Raw genomic sequence first — 19,522 nt, 5'->3', positions numbered from 1 at the left:
ATGCATGTGTGCTCAGCCCCACACAGGATCTTAGGTTAAATCAATAACTGCTAGGCAACTCGTTTTATTTTTAGTACATCACTCCCTCCGTGGTGTATTCTTGCTTAGTTCCTTGCCTAAGGGTCTCAGAAGGGAGACTAGAAGGGGTTTTAGTGAATGACAAAACCTTGTTTGGCTGGAAGAGAGGCCTCGTGAACAAACCTCTCCCTTTGTTTGTTCAGCTTGAGCCTAGCAAGGTTAAAGTAGTAAACAACCAGCCTGGCTGCACGGGGTAGTGTTGTGTATTATTTTAGAGCCAGAAGTTCATGAGCCGGGCCCATGGCACAAACTGATAGGTAACAATTTCTGATACATTTAACACTTCATGCTGCTTGGGGGCATAACTTTTTAGCATCTGTTCTTAAATGAGCCATAAGTTGCATCTGTCTGTGTTTTTTCATAGATTTCACATTTTCTGTGTTGAAATCTCATTTAGAGACCTGACAGATAAGATTAGAAATTAAAGAAGTAAGGTTTCAAATACTTGAGGCTTTCATTGAATCTTAAGGCTTGAGGTGCACGAGGGCTTTTTTTCAAGTAAAAAGCCATACAGTTTTTCTCTTTTTCCATTTGTAGAAGTGTTCCTTCATCTTATTTTTCTTGTGTCCTTTAAAATGTTATTACTGGGGAACCAGAATCAAAAAGGCTGCCAAAGACAACGACAATATCCACTTGATATGGATTTACGTTTTCATCAAGTATTTGAATATAGCTGAGTAAATCTCTAATGTAAATATCACATTACACTGCCAACATCCCCAAATGTGCCTACTGATCGTGGTATGTTGTGAGATGAGTCTGATTTGGTGCAGGAGTGCAGCAAAGGTAATTTTATTCCATTTACTGGAATTAAGCAGAAGTGAAGGTCACATGAAAGACTGCAGTTTGTTGTCAACATACAATTTTAAATAATTTCAAACACTGAAGAAATCTGAACTGAAAATGCACTTATATTAGGAATATGTTGATTTCAATTACATTTCTTTAGAAAAAAGCCGAAGCAGTTAGTTTATACTTATTGCCAAGAATTTGATTAGTAAAAAAAAAAAAAAATCAGCTTTGAAATGTTAATAACTTTAATTCTAAGTTTTATTTAATTAACTTTATCATGTATTTACTCTTGTATATTTATTTTAGCATAATATAAGAGCATTATAAATTTATATTAAAATTTAATACAGATTATCAATAATTTAAATACTAAATTTGTAGGATAATGAGATTTTTTTAAGAATATGCAAAAAAAAGTTGAGATTTCGCTTTACTCTGGAAGAAAAATGTACTTTGAGGTGCTGAAATTTCATTCCAGAAAAACAAACAAACAAGTTTTATCATTGCCTCTGCTGCGTCATATCATTTTGTATAATATTGAATTTTATTATTGTTATTTTTTAAGAGAGGTGTATATGAAGAAACTTGTGCCAATTTTGATCCTGGACACAACTTCCTTGAAATAATTTTTAATATTAGAAGAAGATGTGGTACAAGATGTTTTCTCAGGAAAGATTCAGGTGCTGAGCCTGTTGTTTGGTATTTGCAAAGCGGGGGAGCCCTGTCAGGCTTCCAGGGGACAACTTAGCTTGACCCCTGTTTGTTGTGCACTGAGATGGCAACCCCACATGCTCTCTGTCTGTATTTAAACAGCAAACATGAGCTTCTCCTCCCCTCATACCAGGAGCACTGGTTGTTGATCAGAGCAGCCCTCTGATCCTTGGACTACAGTGACAGATCAGCCAGAAAGAGAGCTTGAGGGGTTGGCCCACAGCCCTTCTCCTTCCTCTCCCTAGGACCCTGCTGCCAGAAAGAGGGAAACTGACCATCAGTTGCATCCCCTTCTGGTACTTGTGCTGATGGAAGAGGCAGTTTCCACCACGTGCCCTATTTCTTCCTACCCTCCAGGGGAAGGAAGCACATCTGGATTTCCATGAACTCTGGCATGGGCTCTTGATTTTCCTGTGCCCAGCCTATGCTCTCTTTCCCACGGCATGTGTGCAGGAGGTCTTATTTCTCCCAGATTTTGGTATCAATTTTTTTTCTTTTTAATTTATTTTTTTTCTCTCTCCTGAAGGAAAGAAGGTAGCAAGATTTTTTTTGTGTGCTGGTATCATTTTTTTTTTCCCTGCCGCGACAGAAATGTCCTTTTCCCTCAGGATAAGCTGAATTCATAACTGAACTCAGTACTGAGGTCCAGGTTGGTGGCCAAAATCATTTGAAATATATGGTGTGTGCCTTTAATTTAGGACAGTCTGAACTTTGCTCAGTGAAGTGGTAGGTAAATATTGATTCCAATTTGGTGGTGGGAATGAGCAAAGCACTATTTCAGCTTTACCTTGGACTTTTGTAAACAGAGACAGCAGCCTCAGCCAGAATCCAGCTACTAATTGGTCATGCTTCCATCTGCACAGGAGCATTAGTCATGTGAAAAGATGTTTGCTTTCAGTGCTGCTATCTATGCATTTTTATAAATATCCTTCAAAAAGACTTTTAAAATAACCATCTGGAAGAGACCTGCGTACAAAGATTACTGGATTTCACATGGACACATTAGGCTGTTTTGCCTCTGAATTAAAAGGAGTCAGAATTTTGCCTCTGAATTAAAAAGAGTGAAGACAGTCAGATTCACTCAGACATGGTAAAAACTCTGAATTTGGCTTGTAAAATTAAACTCTGGTCATGTTGAAAGAAATGGAAGTTTTGCCACCAGTCATAATGGCTCAAAATATGAGCTGAGTCTTTTAGAAGATGTGCAGAGGAAAAGAGACCTACTAAGACATTATTAATTCACAGGTCATACACGAACTCAATGAAAAACATGATGTTTTCACTATATTCCTTAAATGAATTTCACAGATTAATACCTTTTTTCCTTAAAAGACAGTATAATTGAACATGGATCAGAATAAGAATGTAATCTATTTATGTGGTGAATTTAGTGTCTCACTCTTGAAAAGAGATTACACCAAATATTCCTAGGTATTTCTTGCTGGAATGAGATATCTGGTTTAGATTCTGATTGACTATTTTTCTTATGATATTGAAAGCTCTGTAATATTAAAAAAAAAAAAAAAAAAAAAAGCACTTGGGTACAGTAGGATAGAAATTTAATGTTGTGAAAGCTGGGAGATTTTGTGCTTCAAACATGGTGTTAAGATAGCAAAGTTTTCAGCAAAAATGTTTTCCTTGGTGAGCTATGACTTTTCCTCACTATCAGGTGATGTGTTTTGGCTACATCTGAAATTTTAAATAAGGTTTCATTCAGGGACAGGGAACTGTTGAGTGAATTGTTTTATCCAAAACACCATTATGTGTGGTGATGCTAACATCTGGATTTGGTGGGGCTGCCCATATAGCGCTCACCAAATCCAGCTTCACCAGCAAATATGGTTGTGAATAGGAGGCTATGGCATTTAGTGGTTTTCTGCCTGTCCAAAGGCAGAAATTTGTCCATTTTCTGATTCCAAGACCTCAATAATAGATAGAAGCCCCCCTCTCTAAAGGGTTTGAAAACTTCACTCGCAACACAACTGGGGAAGATCTGTGCCGCACAGGATGTATTTGGTAAACTGATTGCATCGGGCTTCCTGTATTTACCATGCATTTAAGATGTAGCTTATTTTGCAGTTTGTGAGCTGAAATCACCTTCAATGAGTGACTTTCTGTGGGGCCTTGAAAATTCAGGTTGGCTGAAGCATATCAAAGCCATTATGGATGCTGGCATTTTTATTGCAAAGGTAAGGTGTGTAAAATAAAAACAAAACTTGAACTAACCAGATACAGAAAGTGAGGAACAAGTAACCCAAGTTACTTGGGTAACTTTTGTTATCTTCAGTGATGTTGTATCTGAAACTAGTGTGTCTTGTGATGCCTCGCATATGAGGAGAGAAAGGTTTTAGGTGCTATGACACGAACTTTTTGCTAATAGGGTAAAAAGAGTTTGTGTTAATTTGTACTGAAGATCTCAAATGTATTATGGCCTCTACTTTCCTGTGTCTTGTTATGCCATGTATTTCAATGCCCTTCCTTTACTGCCCCAGCAGTGGTTGTTGCTCCTCCTTTCCCTATTTACCTTGCCTCCTCCACTGTTTCCAGGACATTTTCTTTGCTGACAATTTCTGTTCTAGGACTACTACTTCACATGGTAGTTGTACTGTAGGAATGTTAGCACTATCCTCTGAGTTATTTAGGAAACACCTAAATTAACCTCCTAATCCAGTGCCTGTCCATTATGATGACCAAATTCTCTAGCAGGTTCTACTCTTACATACTTGGTAACTGCTTCAGGAAAAAAAAAAGGTGTTGGCTTTGGTAAGAAATTATTTCTCCCAATCCCACCTCAAGTAGTGTAAACATTTCTCATCTACTAACAGTAATTTTAATTTTATCACCCCTTACTTGTGCTCTGTCTCTTTCTGGTTCAGTTCTTATTTTTAAGATTATTATTACAGTTTTTTACAGGCCATTTTATTTACAAGACGTGCTATATATGACTATATGGATAAACTTCATGGATCTGCCTCCTAAGTAACTGCCTGTTTCTCTTGCTTTGCTTCTTCCTGCTCAGCAGTTGTAGCTTCTTACCTGAATGCCAGCTGCAAGATTGCCTGTGTTATTTCTCCCAGCCCTACTAGCTTCTTTAGCTTATAGAAATCAAGTCATTTACATTAGCTTTTGCCAATTTTTTCCCAGTGGCTAGTGTTTAATGTCCAAAAAGTATATCCTTTGTCCATATGCTTGCCAGCCTCGTGCTTACTCAGGCTTGCATTTTGACCTGTTCTTATTTGCACAGTTCCCAGTTCTCAGTTTTTGGTCTTCTGCCCGTATGGGTTCTATTTTAGTAGAATTTACTTGTCTCTTGAGATAAACATAGATATTTTATTATTATTCCTTGTTTCCTTTTAAGCCCAAATTTAACCTAAATGTTTATTTATCTAAGCAGTGTCTTTCCTAACCTATTTTATTTCTTTCTTTTCTAAACATAGTTCTCTTTAGAAATGGCAGAGGCCAAAATCCTTAGAATTTAAAATAACCCTCAAGTTCCAAAAATAATGCAACACGAGACTTTGGAGAGCATCGTACAAATCCCCTCTTTGTGTGTTTCTCCTGGATTATGGTTAAAATGGGATCCTCTCTCCTCAGTTATTCACTTTAAAAGTATTTGTACAATCTTGCTTATTAGATATGGATGTTCACTACTACCACAGGCTTCATCAGAAATCTTTACAATTATGTCTTTAATGCAGTATGGTGTAATAATATCCATGCTAGCCTGGCACTGGAGGCAGACATTACCATTATTGATATTGCCAGCAGGAAGGGAAATTAAGAGCCATATGGAAATATGGCTGTTCTGTTGCTGGTATGTGAGTGAGAGCATTAGCAGTAGCTGAGCTGGCTTTAGACAGTTGTCCCCTCTTGCCAGTTGATGTATTTTAATTGCTCTGTGTGGTCTGGATCCTCTTGTACACAGTAGGCTTTTGGAACTGAGAATCGGTGAAGCTGTCTTCTAGGTGAATTTGCTGGTATATTTTGGAAATGTATTTATCTGCAAGTTCCATAATAGCTAAGTACCCCCATTTTTTTTCTCAATGTATCTATCCTCTTAGTGCATCTAAAGGACAGGGAGGGATGCCTATCACAAATTACAAATGAGATTTTGTAGTATGCTCCTTCAAGTCCCCAGATCCAATGTTTGTGTCTCACTGGTGTTCACAAAAAACAGGTGCTGAAATTCAGATCTCTTCCTTTCTGGATAAGGTCAAAGGGTTAGTTCTCTCTTCTGTCTCCCCATGGCCCAAAAGCATACTTAGCTATTCTATGCAGAACAGCTTCATGAAGAGGAGGTGAAAGTAACTCAAAACCAGAATAGCTAACAACTTGGCAGTTAGAAAGCTGCTTGGCATGTGGGAAAGGATTCACTGCTCCTTTGGCACAAGAAACTGTTGAAATGGATCCCTCGTCCTCCCATACTGGCGCAGAAAGAGGTGATGCTGCAAACACTGTATTGCATGGGATGGGATGCGGTTAAGACCTTCCAAATGAGAGGAATAATGCTCAACATCATTCAGGAAATCTGTGGCAGAATTAAAAACAAAGCTAAACAAACCCAAAGTTTTCCCAGTTCTCAAATGAATGCCCTCCATACTGCGCTGTCTCACTTTTCCTCTCTTACTAATGCCTTTCTGCTGCTCGTGAAATCTCTGACTTTTTCTGTATTCTTAGGCTGTGGCTGAGGAAGGTGTGAGTGTGCTTGTTCACTGCTCTGATGGCTGGGATAGAACAGCCCAGGTTTGCTCTGTAGCAAGCCTTCTGTTGGACCCCTATTACAGAACTATGAAGGGATTCATGGTAAGCAGGTTCTCTTTCACATAGTAAATGAAAATATTATGGCATCATTTCAGAGAATGTTGAGTATCTTTTTTCTGATGGAAAATCAACTTTCCCTAATTTTTTTTTCTCCTTAAGTATAAAGGTTTTTATCCGTCCAAGTTAGTCTCCCCATTTCTTTATGAAATGCTATCAAAGGTGTGGAGCAGTTGGGTACCCATCTGTTTTTTTTCATAACCTCAACCAAGAAACTTTCTTGCGGCCCAAGGGGCTTTTTGGTGCAAGCATGAGTTTGTGTTTATTTTCAGGAATAAGTGAAGTTATGAGTGTCAGAAGTGCGTGATCCCCAGACACTAGATTGCAATGAGCAAGCATGTTGGAAGATCTGATGCTTTACCAAGCACACCAGCACTAGTGAGGCATCTAGGAATGCCTATCAAGTTAATGGGCACACATTAAGATGAGGTTTGAAACATCGTTAGGTTCTGGTTTAGAAAATGATGAAGCAACCTAATTTATGTTGAAATACTGGCATCCTACTTGCATTAATCAAAAACGCTACTTTCTTCTGAGTTGGCAGTGGTGCTCAATGCTCATCATTTTCCTGCTTGCTCTAAAATTTTTCTGGGATTCTGATACTGCTTGCTTACATCATATCTTGCTCATCACTTTTCTGCTTATTCTAAAAAATACCTGGGATTCCAATACTGCTTGTTCTGCCTGCTTCAATATGTCAGCTCTGCTCTACTACACTGAACGCAATATTCTCATTTTAGGTTTTAATTGAAAAAGATTGGATTTCCTTTGGTCACAAATTTAACCACAGGTAAGGCTGTGCTGAAGTTTTTCTCTCTATATATTTTATGTAGTCAGTATCCACTGCCATTCCAATTTTACTTGACTTGTTGTCTTTCAAAGCATATCAACAGAACACACTCTCAGGATATCACCACATCCATTTTTTCCCTCTATATAACTTAGCTGCCTGGAAAAATCAAAGTGAAATATTTTTGTATCTGTCTTTTATTGTACATTGACTACAAGATTGCTACGAAGAATACTGAGTGCTGGTCTTGCAATTGCTATGATGCATGTGAGAAAAAAATAGTATGTGGCTTGAAAATCCCCTTTGGAATCCAGCAGATCTTTCAGTAGTGCCAAGACTTCCCACTTAAGTTCCTGTTCAGGAGAGTGTACATCTTCCAGGATAGTACTTACATTTAGGCATGTCTTTGAGTTACCTATTATCTAAAATATACTGTTCTTATTATGCTTTGTTCCAATGAAAACAATAGCATTTGTTCAGAAACATCAGGTAAAGGAAAAGCAGAAAGTCATCTATCTGGACAAGTTATTTTGTGCATCCATAATGTAAAGGCTATAACATAATGAAAATGTCTGAAGAGTTTATGTATAAACATGGATAAATATCCATATTTTCTTTATTTTCTTTCTTTTCCTTTAGTTTCTGTAAAAATATAAAGCGTAATTTTTGTCTTGGAGCTTAACTACATGATATTGCTTGATTCGGATATAAATTTATGTTCTTTAAGAAAAGCGCGCACACAAAAAAACAACTTTTCAGTATAAGCGCCAGAACACTTGTGAAATTCCAGCAGGAATTACCACATTAAAAAATAATGCTGCCAGATGTCTATTATTATCAGGTGACAGATACAATGAAATGTAATCACCGATAGCTGTACTCTGATTTCCAGTACAATACTGTTATGCTCGCTTTGATGCATAGTAACAGTAGAAGTGAAGGCTTTGATTTTAGATGTTGATAGATTTCCACTCTCCATTTTTCCACTTTCCATTTTTCCCAAGCTTTACGACAATAGACAAGCAGAATAATTAATTGAAAATGCTTCTTCCTATTAGGTAGACTTATAAAACATTTTTTATTTCTGTGTGTTCTGTATTTTCAGGTTCCTGTTCTTCAACGTACCCTACAGCAAGTGGTTCCAACAGACAGTTTTATAGATAAAAAGTTTCATGCTCACTTTACAGATAAAGTAGCTGTAAAAATTTCCTACTTTCTAAAAATGTCACCAAGAGAGGGCAGCTTTAAACTGTTTTCTGCCAAAGTTGTTCTGTTCCTCTCCTGCTCAGTCTTCTGGGTTTGGCAATGGTCTGACGTTGACAGACTGTCTAGGATAGCTTGCTAAAGTCACTGCAGTCATTCTTATGATGACTTCTGTTACTGTGGCATAACTGTGTATTAATAGCATTAAAACGTGGCTATGTAGCAGCCAGCTGTTAGTAGATGTGAAGCAACAAGACACCCATAAGGGGCTTCTGTTTCTATTTGATAAATATTGCTTTCCTTCTACTCCATGAGCCTTGCATCATTTTTGTAAGTAAAAACACACTGGTGGTTGAGATTTTAGAAATGAATATAGTTTGTGCGCTGAAAGTGTGAGGGCTTTGTTTTCATTAATTCAGGATTCATCAATCCAGTTTTCCTAGTGGATTTCAGGTTATAACTGAATGTATCTTGTCCTGTTTTAGGTATGGCAATTTAGATGGAGATCCAAAAGAGATATCTCCTGTTATTGACCAGTTCATCGAATGTGTCTGGCAGTTAATGGAACAATTTCCTTGTGCCTTTGAATTCAATGAGAGATTCCTGATCCACATACAGCACCATATCTATTCTTGCCAGTTTGGTAATTTCCTGTGTAACAGCCAGAAGGAGAGACGAGAGCTGAAGTATGAAAGCCTTTTCTTTAGAAGCATATTTATGGTGGGGTCTGTGGGTGTATTACTGTGTTGAAGACTCCAGTGTTTCCCAGCCCAGGTGTACGTGCTTCCATAAGGCACAAGGTGCAGCGTGGCATTCCTGGCTGTCATCTTCTGGTGACACAGATTAATACCAAAAATGTTGATCCTCTGCAACGTGGCTCTGCTGTGAGTATAATCCACTGTGTGCATGACAGGGATTAGTGAGAACTGATGAGAGCATTAGACCTTTAGCCACGTGGCCCTAGCCTTATTGCAGTATTAACAACATATGAGGCAAGCTCTAAAAAAAAAGATGATGATATTAATGAAAATTAAGTTCTCAGTTTAACAGTCGCTGCTCTTCTGTGTTCTAACCTGTCTTTGGATCTCATGTTCTTCCCAGCCACCACTCTAGTCCTGTCCTCTGGGATACTTACTTGTGAACAGCCTGTTAGTCTGGTACCCCTCCTGAGGACTGAGTTTAGCTGTTTAGCTCCAAAGCAATTATGCATTAATCTACCTGTCCTCAGTTCCAAACAGAGCCAACATTATCACTCATGGCAGAGCTGATGTTCATTATCTGCTGCATGGGGCCCTGGCTCCTAGGGTTACATCATGGTACCCCCTGCTTTTCTCATGCATCATGATCATGACAGCAATAGTATTGCGAGGGAAGCGGCAGTCATTGCTTGCTGCTGCTGTTTGGATCCTTTCACTGCTCAAATGCAGAGCATTTGATATAGCTTAATCATATCCCAAGCTATAACTGCAGGAGAAATCTCAGCTCACTTGTGTGGGCATCCTTTTGGTGCAGCAATAGGTCTGAAAGCCAATTTTATGGGCGTGATCCTCTCCATCTCTCAAACCTTTGGGATCAAATACCCCCAAATTCTCATGCTAACAAAGAAATTTTAGCTGATACTGCTAGGGCAAACCATCCCAAAGCATCTTACTGTCCATCACAGTTTACATGTGACCACAGACTCTACCATTATATGATTCAGATGTATGATTATGTGATTCAGACCAAGAACACATAACCTGGCCAAGCACTGAACCTGCTGTGACTCACTCCACGTAATCCACAGAAAAAAAAGTGACCCATCACTGGAGTCTTAAAAAGAAGCTGAAAGTCACTTCACCTCACAGAAGCAAGATCCTGTCATGTAAAGCAGTTTTTTTTTTAACAATCTCAATTATTTTATACAGCACCTGCCATTGCCAGCTTGCATAATTACAAGCCCTCCCATGGGTGAATTTAACTCAGAGTAGAGAGAACAAGTGACTACTCAGCTTCTGCAGCCAGGCAATGTTCATATACGTGTCAGGCTTCTGCCTGTTTACTGACCACGCATAACAAGCACGGGTTATGAATGCTTCCAGTTTCACCAAGGCCACGAAGGGGTTGCAGAGCAGTGGGGCAGGAAAGAAAGCACCAAGCTGTCCATCATCATTCCACGCATACTGCGGGGGAAGGTTCATGCGGCTGTTCTAGGACTTCTACAGAGGAAACCTAAAATGAACCCAGCTCTCTACATTCTCTCTCCAGCTGCTCTGGCTTTATGGGGAACGGATTGGATTTTGCTGTTAATGACCAACAAAGGGATACATCTTATTCTGCTAAGGAAGTATAAAGCTGATTGTAAACAAGTAGAGCACTAGAATGTCTTACCCAAGCTTTATCGATACCTGAATGGTGCTTGAGATGTTTATACACTTGACTCTATTTTTCAGAATCCAAGAACGAACATATTCACTGTGGGCTCACTTGTGGAAAAATCGAGCAGATTACTTGAATCCTCTCTACAGATCAAACCACAGCCAAACCCAAGGGACCCTGTACCCACAGATGGCTCCATGCAACTTCTTGTACAAGTAGGTAATATCACTTGCCGCTGAGAAGCATAGGATGTGTTAGTACATAAAAGCACACAATGCCTTTGTATTTATGTATTTATTGCTCCATAATAGAACTTACAGAGAGTGAATTCAGGTTCAGATGCAATGAGTTCATTCCTTGCATGCTCACAGTCAGCCAACACCTTTGCAGCAGTCCACAGCAGAGTATTAGTCTGAAAAGAAGCTTAAGATTAGAGCTATATTGATAGTGGTGTGTCCTAATTTCATGGTTACTTACTTCTTCCACTGAGAAATGGCTCTTTCAGTTCTGTTCTCATCGATGTTTTCTAAATTTAAATTTCCTTACACTTCTTCCATTCAAGATTTTACAATGATAATTTGATACGGTTTAATTGCTAACCTGAGTGTTCAGTAAAAATAAAAGCAGACTTTCTCCGTGTTGTTGTTATACCTTAAAGTATACACGATGAATTCTTTTTTTTTTTTCAAAATTGAACTAAACCTAATGAGTTTAGAATTGTTGGTATTGACATTCTGACTTGACTAATTAGTTGTGCCATTAATTTTAACAAACTTAAGGAGAACTTGATTAGAAATACATGAAAACTGTGACTTATATAAAATCAATTAATTTGCTTTCTAACTGCAACTAAAAGCACCTGCTAAAAAGTCAGTAAGTATCCTAGATGACAGAAACTGAATTTTCTCACATCTACTGTTCCAGGCCATATTCACGTTAAAATAGTTTAAAAATAGCCATTAATCGTATTCTTTGGCATAGTGGGATTCGAGTTTGTCAGATAATTGCATAGAGCAGGAAGGTAACTAGCCAGCGTGTGTGCTTCATGCAATTTCTATAGGCTGGTGTTTGCCTTTCCTTTTGCTATGGATTGCTATTTTAAATCAATTGCAATCCAGTGTACAGCAACTTGGTATCACTAGCAGAGGCTTCTCCATTAGAACAACACATAAGTCCCAAGTTCTGGAAAGCACTTGAGTACACCTCCAGCTAAGGAACCTATTTAATTATTTTTCTTTCTTTTCCAGCTTGCTCGTTTTCTTAAGCATTCTGTTTACTTGAGATGTGTAAGCATATATTTAGGCAGCAACTGAAATGCCATAATTATTTTAGAGAAAAAAATTCATCTCATGTTTAAAATTTCAGTTTAAATTTTAAGAGATCAGGACACTATACTGTTTTTTAGCCTTCGTTTTTAAGCCTTCTTTACAGGGGGGAAAAAAAAGCAAATTGCTAATTAGCTGCCCCTCACTCCCCTATCCCAGACAAAAATAAGCATACAGAATTTCAAAATTGGCTTTGTGGGAAGCTAAATAATGGTTAACAACTAGGATTATGAAAAACTGTCTGTAACCATGGCTCCAGTATAGGTAGGTACCTTTGCTCTAAAGCACATACAGTGTAGAACAAGAAAATACTGTAGCAAAAGTTTGTATTAGTCTTAGAGGATACCTGTTCTTTTGATAAGCTATATCACTTCTAATAGCTAATGTCCTGAATCGCTGAAAACCCTAATCAGTGAACCACCCAGAGCCATGTGATCCAAAGCATTCCTGTTTCTTTCTATTGTGTATGAGAAGTGGTTCAAGCTGCGCATGTCCACAGATTTGCATCTTCAGGACGGACCCGATGTAAATGAACCATAATGAACCACAGCTATGGTGCTTAGGGACACGGTTTAGTGGTAGACTTGGCAGTGCTAGGTTAACAGTTGGAGTTGGTGATCTTAGAGATCTTTTCCAACTTAAATGATTATAAATCTTACCAAATAGTTAATGAATGTATGGAACATGTATGCACTCCAATGATGGACCTAAAAAAGGCTGAAAAAAATGCATGTATTTAAGTCTTCTGATACCATCTTGCCAAATGAGAAAACTGCTGACCTTCCCCTCAATTCCAGGTTCTGGAGTGGTATGTACAATCGCTTTGAAAAGGGGCTGCATCCTCGACAGTCAGTTACTGATTATCTGATGGCAGTGAAGGAAGAGACTCAGCAGCTGGAAGAAGAGCTGGAAGTCTTAGGAGAGGTAATAAACACTCGATTGGGATGTCCCAGACTCGAGCTGATGGCAAACAAAACCCAATTCCATATGCGACAGAATCCCCTACACAATACATCCTCTTCTGGCATACGGATGTCCAGCCATGGTCCTTGTTCTCACATAAATCACAGGGATTGTTTTGCTTTTGACATTCTGAGGCACAAAGATAGAACTCTCTCTTTAAGGTGAGAATTTCACCTGTGATAGCGCATCCATACTATTCCTGAAAGAAAACTTATATCCTTCTCTAATTCAGTTCAGCATCAGTTTGTGACAGACTTGTGCATGTCTCATACTCCATAAACAGAAAAAAAGTTCAGAGGGTGCCCCCTTGGGTTGGGCTCCAAATTATTTATTTTTCAAAAGGCAAAGACACTTAAAAGGAACACTGGGTCCTAAATGGGTGCATGTAATATATACTGTTTTCTTGATTTCAGAGACTGGCCAATCTTCAGAAAATGCAATTAAATGATAATAAAATCCAGAGTAAGCAGCAAGACCGAAGCAAACAATTAGGGCTTTCTGCTTCCACCAACAGTTTAGCCAATACTCCCCAGGAGTACAGCAGTGATCTGAAATCATTCCCATCCCGGAGCCCTTCACAAGGGGATGAGGATTCAGCCTTGATTTTGACACAGGACAACCTGAAAAGCTCTGATCCTGACCTCTCAGCCAACAGTGATCAGGAGTCTGGTGTGGAGGACTTAAGCTGCAGGTCCCCAAGCGGGGGTGGCTGCTTGCCTAGCGAGGACAGTGGTAAGGATTCAGATGAAGCTGTATGTCTGGCAGTCTGAAATACCTCTTCAGGAGGAAAGGATCTAGATGAAGCCAAGTCCTTCATGGTCTGGAATGATGCATTTTCATCAGATGAAGAATGGGAATGGTCTGTGGCCTAAAGAAATAATCCAAAGAAAGGGAACTGTGCAATTGTGTAAGTAAAGATTAAGCAGAACAAGCCATTATTAGTTTTTAGACATAATGCTAATGAAAGGTAATCTCTGCTGTTATGAATATTTAATTTAAGCCAACGTGGTGTTTGTTTTCACTTTATCAATGCTGCACATAATTATTCTTTACTTTGTACATTTCCATATTTATTGTACAAAATAAGTTATTCTCCAAAGACATGAAATTCCAAAGTACTCTTACATATATGGACAAAGTTGAAGATCCACTTAGTGCTAAGCTACTGGTGAAGCAGTCAGAACTTATTTTTATAGCTTTTGTTGCCTTCAGATGTATTGTGAGCATCCTTTGTTTTTTCCATGAGAGGTGTTACTTTTTGAATTCCAACAATTATTTCTTTTGCATATTCTCCTACTAGAATCCTTTAAGGCAATGTAAACCTAACAAATGAATATGCTTGCTTAGGGAACAAATGCAGCTTTGATACTACAGAAGGATTCCTTAGTAAGAAGCATGTGAATGCGTCCCGTTTGTACTCAACTCTCAACCAGTGTTGAAAATTCAGTAGTTTCTGTGAACAAAACTTCAAGGACTATAACAATACTTAACACAATCTTTGTGGTAAAACATCCCTTTAAAATGAAAGATGTTAGGCTGTGTACTGTAGCCTCTGTCTTTTGTTCTCAAACGTTATTTATAGTTTACTCTTGTTCAAAACTGCCTAAGTAAGATATAGAGGTAAAGTTTTAAACATAATAAAAATCCAGACTCTTCAGCCTATTTTGACTCCTACTTGTCAGTCTTATTTCAATGGGAGCGAGGTACGTACACAGTCTAAAATCACTTATAAAAGTCACCTACAAGTATTGCTCCAAATCCAGAATTAGCAGATGGTTATGCCCATAAAGGAATTACTGTATTTCTTCCAAATTTTATTGTTCAGACTAACCTAAAAGTTGTTTTTTTTTTTATCTGCACACAGAATTTCCCTTATAGCATTTGCCAACCTGAGCATAGCAATGCTAATTTAAGACTGATTCAAAGAACCATTTTCTAGTATTAATTATGGAATAGAACAACACAATAGAAAATTCAGTCTTAAGTTTGGTTTAATAATTTTTTTTTTAATCGGTAGGAACAATAGCTTTCATAATTATAGATATAGAAATAAACCATTGAAAAATGTTTAAAACTTGGGATGTTTTGAAACTTACTAGAAGGCTTCCAGATGAAGCCTCCTCCTCCCCCACCCCCCCAATTACAGCAAATTAGTTAAATATATAATTCACATCTGCTTTGAATTCCTTGAAGACAACGATGTAGCATTGAGTTCTAATAAAGCAAAACATGGTAATGATGTAAGTTTACTTTGATGGCACTTCTTACTACTCCTTCAAGTACAGATTTACAGGCAGAATTAAATTATATAAATATACCTCAATTTAGAAGCTTTAGATTTTCTTACTCAGTCTGCTTTTGCGGAATGGCTCTTCATTTTGTTCTAAGAACTTGTTATTGAGTAGGTAAACCCTCAGTATCATTACTATCCTAATTAATATCCTCTTAAGAGAGCTGCTGTTTTTGAAGAAAGAATTTAATTCTTAACAACATAGATCTTACTGTTATACTGGAAAGGCCAGATTCTCAGTTTGATAAATTCCTGTCACTCAATTAAAAATAGGGCTATGATAACTTACCTTCTGCTGAGGATCCAGCCTACTGGTTTTTAATCTTTATGGCTTTTTAATGAATGAAAATCCTGATTTTAATTGTACTTTTAAAAATGTTTCGTATTTTGAACATAGCCTGTAAAATTTATGGTATTAGAGGAGATTTTGAATGGGTTTTCTCAAAGTAAAGAAATATACTGTAAAGTCAGCAATGAAACAAAACATACAGCTATCTTCCTAAAAATGAGTTTGAGACTGGGCAATACCATTGTGCATCTTTAAAATGTAAAATTGTGTCTCATGGTATTGCACCTTATTAAATGTTTAGAAACAAATGCAGAACAGGAATATAGGCATACTCAAAGCACCGTCCTCATGGAGCTAATGCAAGTTCTTGGCTAACATACTAACATTTTAAATGAAGTCTTTGCTTAGCAGCCCTCTCTGATGTGTCTGAGTCCTTGAAATTCTGCATTACTTACTATTGTTTTCATCATTGTAATGTATGTATTTGTGACATTATTAGCCTGCTGAGAAACACTTTCAAATAAATACTTAAGGTCATGTACTGTTATGTTATTTCATAATGCTGAATGAAACAAAGGTTTGCTCTCCCAATTCTTGTAATACAGTTCTTCAGCTACTCAAGAGGCATTTTGTCACTGAGGTCAAGGGATTATTTTATCTTTCCTACTTTCATACTTGAGTTCAGTACTTTAAACTGTGGAGAAATCTACAGCTGAAAACAGCTGCTGTCAGTGAACTTGAGTTCATTATATAGGAGTCTGTTACATCCCTTTATTTCTTCTATGCAAAAGGATGAGCAAACCACACTATGAACTACCTTAATTTCTTGGAGCCTTGTAGGGATCTTCCCTCTGCTGCAAATCCTTGCAAATCTGGCATGAATCCACTGTAATTTGAAATAGGACAGACATGAGCATAACAAACTGCTGGGAAGAAGGGATTAGAAGTGTATTAGAGGTTTCTGCAGTGTAACTTTAACCTCAGAACAGTTCAGGCTGTTCTTTAGTATGAAAATGTGTATCTAGAGGACACTGAGGGTAATGAGATCAAACAGTGAAAGTTTTTCCTACACATGATGTCCAGCTGAAGAACAGACCAAGTGTATTCATCAACTGCTTTTAATAGTAGCTCTATACACAACATAGATAAAGGTAGTAAATTGGATTCTGAAAAGCTGAGAAATAAGAGGAAATAAGTTGGAGGGGACAGCTGAGATTGAGCAGTATCATTACAAGCAAGGAAGAAAAAATAACAGAAGGATGGAGGCAGGGAGTAACGCTCTCTAAAATGACTGGGAGGGGAACCACATACTTTGAAGATATGGGGCAAGTCAGAACACAAGTTTACATAGCATAAAAAGTGGTTGATGACAGAAATCAGTCACAATTAAAATCCAGCAATAACAAAGAGGTAATCTTTGCAATGAAGATAAGGATTTTATCACAAGCTAACTTGATGCTTAACCAAGGACATTGCCCTGATCTGCGCACAGAATCCTCAAGTTTATCACTACCTTAGCCAAGGCAATGGGACGATTTTCCAGCTGAAGCTCGAGCACAGCTTTCACGTTGGCTGGTCACTGTTCCATGCTATAGTGCAGAGATAGGTAAACACTACAGTGACTGAAAAACAGTGACAGGTAAGTTTCTGACAATTTCTCTGTGAAGGGAGGAACATGTGGTACAGAAAGTAAGTTGCAAGTAGGTCAATTTATACAGTATTAAGACTAATGAAATATCTGCCAAAGTTCTAGGGCCAGGAGCACAGCAAAGCTGGAATTCAGAGACACCAGAAACATTGCCAGAGAATGGGGAGATGGGAAGGAATATTAAAATAAGCATTCAACTTTATTTACATGATTTAAATTGCCAGTAAAACATAAGGAGACAGAAAATGAAATTATTTTACATCTTAAAATTTAGTGGTCTCCTAATATAGATCGTTCTGTAAAAGAAGCTAATGAAACTTTACTGGTTCACTAGAATCAATAACTGAATTCAGTCAAGGACCTGTTTTTAAGTCTACTGGTTGTCAAGCTTACTCTGATTAATTTATTGTTTCCGATGATTAAATAATGTAGTCATTTTCTTACTTTGTTAAAGTATTCCCTTATTATTGGTGTTGTACATAGCAATAAGCTACAAAGAACGATGTTAAAGTTGATATCTATAGCTGTCTGACCAAACTACAGCATTTACAAAAGCAGTAGCCAGAGCTGCAATGTGGGTTTTCAAAACCCATTTCAGTGAAGATGGCTCTAGTAATTACTGCTGTTGAAAGGGTTAAGCTGGAAAAACTCAAATCACTACATACAAAGAATGAAAGTTTGTCTTTGAGTAGCTTACTGCACCAGTTTCCAACACAATTCTGTATCCACCCAACAACTCCTGAAATACACAACTCTATCCATAATTTAAGACAATTACCAGTTTTGTTAAAAATCCCAAAGCCTTTATTTGTATGTTTAACACACCACAGTATTTATTATTCAGAATAATGTACACAATAAGGCTGTAATAACTGACTTTAACTCTCTTGCCAGTGTTTTAATTTAGCTTTACCTGAATGTCTCTAAGAGAGATTATTCCTAGTCTTCAGAGGGAGTAGTAAGAACTTAGACAGAAACAAGACTAAAAGATTTCTAACTTCTGTATTTGGTCAAAGTCCAAAGTGGCAAAACTGCAGGAGTATGTATAAAGTAAATACAGCAATTACAGTAGATTAGGTACTACTTAGATCTAACTTTCTAGTCTTTTGCTTGTGCTGGTGGTTAGCATAGCTGTATGTATCTGACAATCTCTGTCTTTCAGAAAAGTTAGCAAGTCAAATATACTGTGAAATCTAAGAAAAACTTTCTTCTATAACCCCCAGCAGAACGTACCATTAACAGCAGTTAAAATGAAACCTACTTGATTTCAGACACATTTTAAAGTTTCTCTGGTCTGCAATATCATCAGTTATAATTGCTATATGGAGAATTCACTTCTGGATTTAAGTAGTCTCTTGACTCAGGGAAGAACAAGAGGCCTAAATTCAGCTTAAAAACCACCATTTTGCAATGAGATGAGGTATTTAAAGATGCAAAATCAGACTCAATTAGCAGTTACAATACATAATGTGCCCTTGAACCCACCCCAAACTACTGCAATACCAACAACAAATTGCCTCCTTACTTTTGTATTTCTTACTCATTTCACTTTTCCATTTGGCATAACACCTCGGTACGAGCTTTACACAATGCAAGGCCATTCAGAAACCAGTCACTATAAGCAGCCTACTACTTCAGGCTGCTTAAAAGTTCACTTGACACATTTCAAAAGACTTTTAGGATATGCATCTAACAGCTGCTTCCATCCTCTTACACTTCATAGGGAATTGTTTAAAGCTGGATTTACAACTACACTTCACATTTCTGTAAAATATAATAAAGAATATGCTTAACAGTGAACAACTAGCAAGCTAGAAGCCAACTAACTCTGACAGAGTATTTATCACTGTTCTACCCTGTCTTCTGGTGACAGTATGAAGGTTACATATAAGAAAAATGTTTGCATTGGCACAAATGATGTTGGACTTAAAAGAACAAAGCAACAATAGAAAAAACAACAGCAGGTTGGTTTATCTTTTAAGGGTCATAAGGATGCCATTCCTGCATATTTTACAGGACACCTGTAGTTAGCCAAGTACACTGTTACTGGATTCAGGGACTTCTGTGCTCCTTTGAATGGGTTTGTGACCAACAAAAAAAAACAACAGGGGAAAAATCTCCTTAGAAATAGGAACAGATATGAGAGAGAAAATAAAAAGGGAGATGAGAGAGGTCTTTCAACGTTGATACCCCTGAAAAAGAAACACTGTACTAAGAACTTGCACGGAAGACTGACATACCATCAGAACCTTTGCTA

At 37.7% G+C, this 19,522-nt stretch overlaps 1 protein-coding gene across 1 annotated transcript in view; it reads left to right on the top strand.

Moving 5' to 3' along the window:
* Positions 1-19,517, top strand: part of MTMR7 (myotubularin related protein 7) — a 52,645-nt gene extending 33,128 nt beyond the window's left edge. The window contains exons 8-14 of the mRNA XM_040556957.1: positions 3,661-3,770; positions 6,259-6,384; positions 7,140-7,189; positions 8,878-9,078; positions 10,825-10,965; positions 12,873-12,999; positions 13,452-19,517. Of these exons, the coding sequence (XP_040412891.1) occupies positions 3,661-3,770; positions 6,259-6,384; positions 7,140-7,189; positions 8,878-9,078; positions 10,825-10,965; positions 12,873-12,999; positions 13,452-13,808 (1,112 nt within the window). The 3' untranslated portion in view covers positions 13,809-19,517. The remainder of the gene's footprint in view (positions 1-3,660; positions 3,771-6,258; positions 6,385-7,139; positions 7,190-8,877; positions 9,079-10,824; positions 10,966-12,872; positions 13,000-13,451) is intronic.
* Positions 19,518-19,522: the final 5 nt, after the last annotated feature.

Source organism: Cygnus olor, chromosome 4, assembly GCF_009769625.2.
Source record: "Cygnus olor isolate bCygOlo1 chromosome 4, bCygOlo1.pri.v2, whole genome shotgun sequence".
Lineage (NCBI taxonomy): Eukaryota > Metazoa > Chordata > Aves > Anseriformes > Anatidae > Cygnus > Cygnus olor.
The sequence above is the reverse complement of the archived record's forward strand: the minus strand, read 5'-3'. Positions and strand labels throughout refer to the sequence as shown.